General features: G+C 31.0%; 1 protein-coding gene across 1 annotated transcript; it reads left to right on the top strand.

Annotated features, from left to right (window-relative positions):
• Positions 1-3,932: 3,932 nt before the first annotated feature.
• Positions 3,933-6,643, top strand: LOC112094701 (histidine-containing phosphotransfer protein 1-like). Its single transcript, XM_024176281.1, has 6 exons — positions 3,933-4,282; positions 4,501-4,631; positions 4,794-4,862; positions 5,244-5,315; positions 6,016-6,088; positions 6,194-6,643. Exons 1-6 carry the CDS (start codon positions 4,217-4,219, stop codon positions 6,242-6,244), a joined length of 462 nt encoding a protein of 153 aa, XP_024032049.1. The 5' UTR covers positions 3,933-4,216; the 3' UTR covers positions 6,245-6,643.
• Positions 6,644-9,212: the final 2,569 nt, after the last annotated feature.

Genomic DNA, 9,212 nt, shown 5'->3' on the forward strand with positions numbered 1-9,212 from the left:
TCCGCACGCGAACAACAACCACATGCCACAATCTCATGGGCAAACGGCCAACGCAATATTAGCCCTTTTCAATATTGTCCATGAAACATTCTTGATTTGTGGAGACACAAGACACCATTGTGCTTGTCATGTGTCTACCTTCCTCCGGCCTTCGGCCTGTTGGTGGTTCACTTAGCATATCGTTTTGTTTGCGGTGGTGGAGAGCTGATGCTAAAGTTCTCCTTGAAGGAGACTGAAGCCTCGTTTTTTTACCAATTCGAATCCCAACTCTAATTTTTGTTACAATGTTTTCTCTCATAAAAAAGTCGCATCTAGACATCAAGTTATCTAACTAAAAGGGACAATGCCTTGAGTAATGGAGAATCACTCCTCAAATCAGCGGGTTGTCAAACAGCTCTTGAAAAAAGAAGACTTAAATACGTACATCATATAGAATGAAAACCAAACTTATTACAATAAGAAGCAGATTTTTGTTTTTGTTGTTGTTGTTGTTGTTTTTTTTTTTTTTTTTTTAAATCTGTACAAAATCAATGCATGTGACTCTACATAGTAGATTTGTAACCCCGCGTTTATAAGCGCGGATTCAAAGGAACTTGTGTATAAATGGAAAGGCATATGTGTCCATATATAGACTTTATTGGAACAAAAAGGGAAAAAATTTATACCAATTGGCAATTACCAACCCCTTCATCTCCCAAGTCCAAATGGGTTGGACTTGCAGAAATAATCTCATTTGCTTGAGCAAATAGCATTTGAGAAATAATTGGTAAAGTGAATAGTAAATTATAACATATTTTTTAAAAATAATAAATTATAATATAATTTGATATTTTAATTTTTAAATATTATTAAAAATTAAAAAATACCTTTAAATCTCATTTTTCACTTCACTCTTCCCTCTAAACGTCTATTTTTTTAAAAATATTAAATTATAGTATATTTTTTAAAATATGTAGATTATAGTCAAGTTCACTATGGCCGGGACCGGCGGCCGGCTCTGACGACCGGTGATCAGAGATCATTTTTTGGCAACCTATGACCGTTTTCTGGTGACTATTTTTTGGTGATTGTTTTCCGACAACCGTTTAACACTATTTATTAATAAATACCGTATTTACTATTTAATACTGTATTTACTAATAAATATCTTATTTACCCAAAAAGTCGACCATCGACTTCGGTGATTATTTAACGTTGTATTTATAGGTAAATGTCGTATTTACCAATAAATACAATATTTACTAGTAAATATCATATTTACTCAAAAATTCAGCCACCGAATTCGGTGACCGTTTAATATTATATTTACCAGTAAATATCATATTTATATGAAAATTCAGACGCCGATTCCTGTGACCGTTTAACACTATATTTACTAGTAAATACCGAATTTACTAATAAATATCATATTTATCCAAAAATCCCGTCACCAACTCTGACGACCATTAAACACTGTATTTACCGGTACATATAGTAGATTCCAAATTATAACTATTAAAGTATTTACATATAAATAAAATATTTACCATATTCAAAATTATAGTTACTAAAGTATTTAAAGGTATTACAATATTTACCAAATACAAACTTGTAACTACTAAAATATTTACCGCTAAATACAATATTTATCATATTTAAAATTGAAATTACTCAAGTATTTACTAAATTTAAACTTATAACTACTACAATATTTTTAAGTATATACAATATTTATCATATTCTGTTAAATTATTTACCAGTAAATACACAGTATTTCCAAAATTCCAAACACCACCACAGACAAATCCAACAAAATTATTCTCATATCACAATCACAAACTCATATCACTAACCCTAATCCTAGTTCTAATGCCCAACTAACCCCAAATCAAAAGAACTAGAGTCGTCGTCCACCCCTTCCTGGCGGCACCACACCTGCATTAAACACAAACAAAAACACACACACACACACACACACACACACAGAGAAAGAGAGAGAAACTGCCTTTGTCGAAATATTGCCCGCGCTCGTCGAAGACTCGCGATCTCTAACAACGATCTTGAACGGAGGTCGGCCGAACTGATTCGCGACGGCCCCTGTCGGAATATGGTTCGCGCTTTCGTCAATTCGGTTCGGTGGCGTCGCAACAATCGCCCCGAAACCGGCGAGATTTAGTTCCGATCTCTGACGACTTCCAAGATATGATTCGCAAAAACGGTGAGATTTGGGCGAATCTGGTCGCGATAGCGAGATTTGGAGGCTTCACGGAGAGAACTCGAAACAAAAGCGAAGTCTAGAGGCTTCACGAAGAAAACAACCGCCGCCGTCCTTTCGTCATCATTGCCACTGATTGCTCCTATTCTCCGACGACGGGAAAACCAAGCTCAGAGTGCAGAGATGTGATACGAGAGAAAGCAGATTGGAACGATGGGGGGAGAGAGAAAAAGATCTCTGTGAAAAAGAAAAATGAAAACCCCAAAAGATAAAAATGGAAAAAAGTAATTTATTTTAAAAAGAAATATAAATTTACTAATTTTAAAAAATATGCTATAAAATTCGTTTGCACTTCCAAAATATACTAATGGGTGCATTTTTCCTATTTTTTATTAGCAAAAAAGTAATGTTTATTTTAAAATTAGTACGCACACGGAAAAAGAAAGGAACAAAAATTGCTGCCAATGCTAACATTTAAACCTTTACTTGATTTATCTTCTTCTACGAACCTAGCCAATATATGATACACATAAAAAAGAGAAGCAGAAAATCTTCGTTTGATAATTGCACTAAGTTCTGCCATGAATCATGATTACAAGTTTTCTCTCTATTGGCTCAATGTAAATGAAAAAAATTGCACTTATCTGGTTTTGTATAATTTATCTTATAATTCCGTCATCTTTAAAGTTATAATAGATAATAAGGAAAAATAAAAACATAAATTTTATAATATCTATAAATACCATATATTTCTCTAGATTTTTCAACGAAAATTGTTTTTTTAATGTAAATATTTTTTTAAGTGTTCTCATCTCCTATTCTAAAAAGTTGAAGAAAATAATGAAGATATTATGGATGTGTTTGGAATTAGTTTTAAAATGATTTTATTTTTAATAAAAAGTAAAAATAAGATTGTTTTGAGAATTATTCTGAGACCGAAAATTACGTTTAGTTAATTTTTTAAGAGATTGTTTTAAATATAATAAAAGAGTGAAATCGTATTTATTAATTAATATATTATAATATTATTAATAAGTACTAACAAATAAAAATTAAAAATAACTTTTAATTATTTTTTAAATTCTTTCAAAAAATTATTTTTATTATTTTTAAAATATTTATTAAATAAAACCTCATTTTATTTTTATTATTATTTTTTATTTATCAAAACACGTAAAAATCATTTTTAAAAATAATTCTAAACACGCACTAAATTTGCTGAGGAGTTTTGAAGGACAATAAAAATTAAAAGGTGTTGCTAAGGACACGGTTTCATGTGTGTGTCTCTGTTTTATAGGACGTACAAATACGACTTTAATATGGTCGGTCAATATCATTATCATTAGAGATAATGGCCTGCTTTTTGGTGAATAAAAGATAAATAGATAATGCAAATGCTAGAGATTATACTCCGCTGCATAGTTTTTTTTTCCTAGTAAAAAATGGTTATTATTCCAAAAAATGGCTTTTAGGGAAAAAAAAAAAAAACCTCTTTTTTAAATAAAACCTTCTATTAGAAAATAATCCTTCATTTTATATGTCAGATTGTCAGTGATATGTCCTGATATTTTCCAATTTTTTTTTCCTTAAGAAAATATTTGACCGCTGTGTTAGTGGATGACAAGAAGGGATAAGTGCCCGTACAATAGAAAAATTGGAAGGTCAGAGAGAGAGAGAGACATTCTATAAAATGAGAGCACAAAACCATTATTAAATATTAAAAAAAGGCGTTAAAAAAAAGAATAATTAAAGGGAAAAAGGTTAGACCATTATTTGGTAATAATTCTGCACCATAATCAGTAATGGCCTTCAATTGTCAGTCCAACAAGACCAAAAATCCTTAAAAACCCTTTTCTCAGATATTCCTCCATTTCTGCTTGAATCATTTTCTTATTCAAGTCTCTACCTTGTTTGTCCATTTTAGATCTTCCAAAAACTTTCTTTCAAAAACACCCTTTTCCTCCATTTGGATGGTTGTTAAAATCCTTATTTGAAAGAAACAAGAACCAGAGAAGACAGACCATGGACGGCGCTATTTCTCAGTGGCGAAAACAATGGTTTGATTACTTCCAATATCTTCGTCAAGAGGTTCACCACTTTTTCTTTTCTTTTTACCATTCAAAAATTGTGAATTTTCTTGACCGTAGTAATAATTATATTATGCTGATCTTTTCTTTTGGGCTCTTTCTTAATTTTCTTATGTCTGTGTTATTGACCAAACTGATTTTACTATAATTATTGTGTAATTTTATAAACCATGTTCTTTAATAATTTATTTTTTCTTTTTTTTTTTGGGTTGTGAGAAGGGATTCTTGGACGACCAGTTTGTGCAGCTGAAGAAACTGCAAGACGAGAACAGCCCGGATTTTGTGGTCGAGGTTGTCTCTCTCTTCTTTCAAGACTCTGAGAAGCTTCTCAACAACATGGCCAACGCTTTGTGAGTTTTTTTTTTCTTTTTTCTTTTTTCTTTTTTCTTTTTTCTTTTTCCTCCTTTTTGTCTGTACCATAATATTATTATTTGTTTTATTATTGGTCGTGGGCCTATGTTGTAGAACTGTTGTGTGTGTCCAATGGGCCGTTATAGTCTTCACTTTTGCAGTGAACAAAAGGTTGTGGACTTCAAGCAAGTAGATGCCTATGTTCATCAGTTCAAGGGTAGTAGTGCCAGGTATATATTATTTATGCTTTTAATTCTTCATTTGATTTTTTTTTTATTTTTTATTTTTTGTTTCTTTATAAATTCGGTGGTCGTGGGTTTGATTCCCACAGATGGCGAATGAATTTTGTTAGTCGACCCTAATTAAGTTGGGATTAAGACTTGTTGTTATTGTTTCTTTATAAATTCAATGTGTGAGTTTAAGTGGTATTGGTACATAATATGCTAGTGTGTTTGTAAGGAAATCGGCTAAAGAAAAAGTTGCTTATGAATTGAAAGTGATCATTAACATTTTGGGAAATAGAAAATCTATATAACACCCTTTTATTTTTATCAAGTGGTTAAAAATTTTTCTTCTAATATAGTATTTTTTGTTTCTTTGTTAACAAACAGCATTGGTGCAATGAGGATAAAGAATGTGTGCATTAACTTCAGAAATTACTGCGAGGCTCAGAACCTGGAAGGGTGAGTTGTGTTTTTAACTCATTATTTTCCGCAGATGTTTTTGTAAATTTAAATCTTGAAAAAAAAAAACCTTAATTGTTGTTCTTGAATTGGAACAATTAACTCATAATTTATGAATATTACTTGTTAACTTATTAGCCACAAAAGAATAAATATAAAACGTCCTAGATAGTAAACTTTTCAAGGTTTAGGAATATATTGAGGCCTTTGTAACAGTGTTAGACTTGTTGAATGTTGGGGGCAAAAAGAAGATAAAAGCTAAAAGATATGTTAGATTTCAGTATAGAAAGAGGCATTGTTTTCAATTTACTCCAAATTCAACTTTTGAAAGTTCTCTAATTGGGAAAATCTTTTATGTGGCTCAGCTAATACTCATATATGTTACACTTTAATAAAAGAGAAACTTTTGCTTCTTTTGAAGCAATGTTTCATAATTGGATACTATTATGGATATGATTTGTAATCTTTTTCCCAACTTTGTAAGCTAAGATATCAGTGACCAGTATGATTTTTCTTTGAATCAAAACAAAATAAATAAATAAATAAATAAAAATAAAAACTGATCCTGGTTAATTCATGATTAAACTATGAAAACCTATAGTCCATTGGAGGCTGATTAATTATTCAATTTTATCCTCTTATCAGTTTGTGTGCCATGATTGTTTGTCACATTAATTCTGGATAATGTAATTGTTTGCAGGTGTTTGATATGTCTGCAACAATTGCAACAAGAATGCTCTGTGTTGAAGAACAAGCTTGAAAAACTGTTAAATGTAAAGTGCATCATATCCTTATTTTTAACCACTATTTATATTAGATTCCATTTTATATCTCTTTATTTCTGAGTTATATTCTTGCTGTAATGTTTCTTCTCTCAGCTGGAGCAACAGATTTTGGCAGCTGGTGGATCAATCCCAGTGATAGAATAAACAAATACTATTGGTGTTACTTGCTTATAGTACACATAATCTAGCACCAGTTATATAGTTTTTGAGATGTATTTGCTTGTTCTTAAAAAACCTTATATAGAAGCACTAGCAAGATTTTAGTGTAGGCCTTGTTTGAGAGAGTAGTTGTAGCATGAATTGCCTCCTTTTGCTAGACCTTGTTTTGTGGCAGTTTGATGATAGTCTAAAAGTGTGATCAGATAGAACAATGGAATTCATATAGCTTGTGCTTGGTTTTCCTCTATTGTTAGACATCAAGTTGTGTAATAACTTCTTGCCTCAAAAGATATGTTCTTAGAGTTTAACAGAAACGTATGGTCAAACACAAGGTATTTTGTTAATTTCTTTTCGAGACGATTAAAGAATCATCAGCCCTCCTTAAGGCCTTAACTCATTTTTTAAGTTTCCTTCTCTTATTTTAGAATTCTGCCCTTCTTATGTCGATATATAACGGGAGAAAAAGAAAGTGACGGCAGAAATCTAAGGTTCCGTTCACTTCGCTGATTCGAGTTTAGAATTCGAGTTTTTCTACAGTAAAAAGCTCTCACAAACAATCACATCTAACTTTTTTGCTACAGTAAAAAGCTCTCACATAAAATCACATCTCAACTCGAATTCTAAACTCGAATCAGCGAAGTGAACGAGGCTTAGTGATTACGAAAGGATATTTGCTAATTTCTGTTTTGTGGCCCTTTTTTTTTTTGTTTTTGTTTTTGGTAGTCTTAACCTCTTAGGTGCATTATCATCTATTAGAGTTTTAGTATTATTTGCTATTTAATTTGTCATTTAAATCTTAAATTTCCCATTTTTATTCTTCTTCATACATTTCCTTGCAAGATTACATGCACAGACCCAGTGAACCAATGGCTGGGACCATTCATAATGGAGCCCGGTAATAAACCCATATTCATTGACGTTTGTTTCATGGGTTCAGAATCATAGTTCATGATTCTGATTTTTAAAATTTAAATTTTTTGTGATACAAAAACACTGTAACAAATTAAAAATTATGATTCAGAACCATGCCAGAATCTTCAAAACAAATGGAGTTCCAAACTCTACCCTTAGAAGTCCATGGTGATTTTTATTAGTAAAATTATAATCAAATCACCGAACCTTTTGCTTGAAGAAAACTTCAGCCTGTGGGAAACACCAAATCACATCAACACAGAGAAGCCTCTTAGACAGCTAATTCCTCATATAATTCAGTTGCAGGAGAGGTAGAATTTATGCCTGGTCGTGATCTATTATTGACTGTCCATTTCTTACCTTTACGAAAAAGTCAAGTTCATTTTTGTCCCCAATTTTTTTTTTTAAAAAAAAAATTATTATTCTTTATGATTCTGATGTTTAGATATTTCGTGAGCTAACTTAACTCATGTGAAATTCATAAATTATAGGGTTACATTGAGTGATTAGATAGAAAAACTTTTGACTCTTTACCATTTTTCACATGCACAAAAGTAGAAAGCTACTATAAGGGACCAGAAAAGCAGGAGGTTGATTTGTTACAAAAGGTTTTTGTGTAGCTGGATGAAAAGGACATCTCGCTCAGAGTTACATAAATGTGCATATGCTGGTAATAGATGAAGAAGAAGAAGAAGATTTGCAGTCCAAGGACAAGTAAATCCATAATAGAAAAAAGAGGAACCATGAATGAAGTGGGTATTTTTTGGTTGTTGGAGTTGGTGCATTCTGCACCCTTTTCAATGAGAAATTAACAGATTTTGGTGGCCCATCTTGAGATGTGGTTGCTCTAGATTGCTTCCGACTATTACCAGCCAAAAACTCCATTATTAAAAGGAGAAAAGAATGAAATAAATCAGATATAAATTAAAATTAATAGGTAAATAGTTTACATAAATTAATAAATATATCAAATTACTATTTTTGTCCATAACTTGTCTGGTTATGAACCATAACTTGACAAGTTATTGTCCATAATTCACGATTTGTGTCCATAACTTGTCTAGCTATGAACCATAACTTGACAAATTTGTCCATAACTTATCTAGTTATGAATCATAACTTGACAAGTTATGGCATATTAATTTCTGTAACTAAAAATTGACCTATATACTTTCTTAACCTTTTCATATTGGTCTATTTTCTACTATTTATGTATTAAAAATTGATCATAATGCACAAATGCATCGCGGATTAAAAATCCGTTACGCTGTCACATTAATAATGTTGGTCATTTGATCCTATTTTAATCTTTTTATGGCATGTTTATTTATCTGTAATTAGAGTGAATATGAATCGGAGTGAACAGGATTTAGAGTTGACAGGAATCAGAGTTAGGAATCGGAGTCAAAATAAATTGTTTATTTAGGTTCCAAGAATCGGAGTCAGAATTAGTCATAATCTCATTCATGCGTTTACTTACACCCAGAATCGGAATAAACTGTTATAAATTTACCTATCTATCCTTTTAATAGATTTTTGTGTGTTGAACTTAAAAACAAAAACAAAAAAAGAAATTGTATATTATGCTAACTATCTTAATATTAGGATAATTAATTAGTAATTAGAATTTTTTTAATCACACCTAATTAATCATTTAAATTATTTTTTCTCAATAAATTTTGAAATAATTTAAAGAAAAAAATATAATGATGAAATAAAATAAGAACACTTAAACCCCACGATTAAGAATTTTAAGGATGTATCCCTTCTTGAGTTGATCTGAAATGTTGTAAAATATACGTAGCAAATCATGCCTCATTACCAAAATACTAGTGGTATCATATACTTGATCATCATCTAAGCCATCAATTTTCATCATTTCTTAATACAAGTTGACTTGTAATTCAGCTAGATTTTTATCAGTCGTGAAAAGCACATCAATAAGACCATCTAATTTGTTAGTATAATTAAGAGTAAAATTATAATTCACATTTACAGATTGAAAGTTATTACGTTTCCAAGTGATGACATTAGATTCACT

This window comes from Morus notabilis, unplaced genomic scaffold (assembly GCF_000414095.1).
Source record: "Morus notabilis unplaced genomic scaffold, ASM41409v2 Scaffold264, whole genome shotgun sequence".
NCBI classification, from domain to species: Eukaryota; Viridiplantae; Streptophyta; class Magnoliopsida; order Rosales; family Moraceae; genus Morus; species Morus notabilis.

Excerpts from the sequence above, each read along its gene's own strand:
- LOC112094701 (XM_024176281.1), top strand. The coding sequence starts at position 4,217 with ATGGACGGCGCTATTTCTCAGTGGCGAAAACAATGGTTTGATTACTTC. Across the intron at positions 4,283-4,500 it reads TCCAATATCTTCGTCAAGAG|GGATTCTTGGACGACCAGTT; the intron begins GTTCACCACTTT and ends GGTTGTGAGAAG. Across the intron at positions 4,632-4,793 it reads AACAACATGGCCAACGCTTT|TGAACAAAAGGTTGTGGACT; the intron begins GTGAGTTTTTTT and ends TCACTTTTGCAG.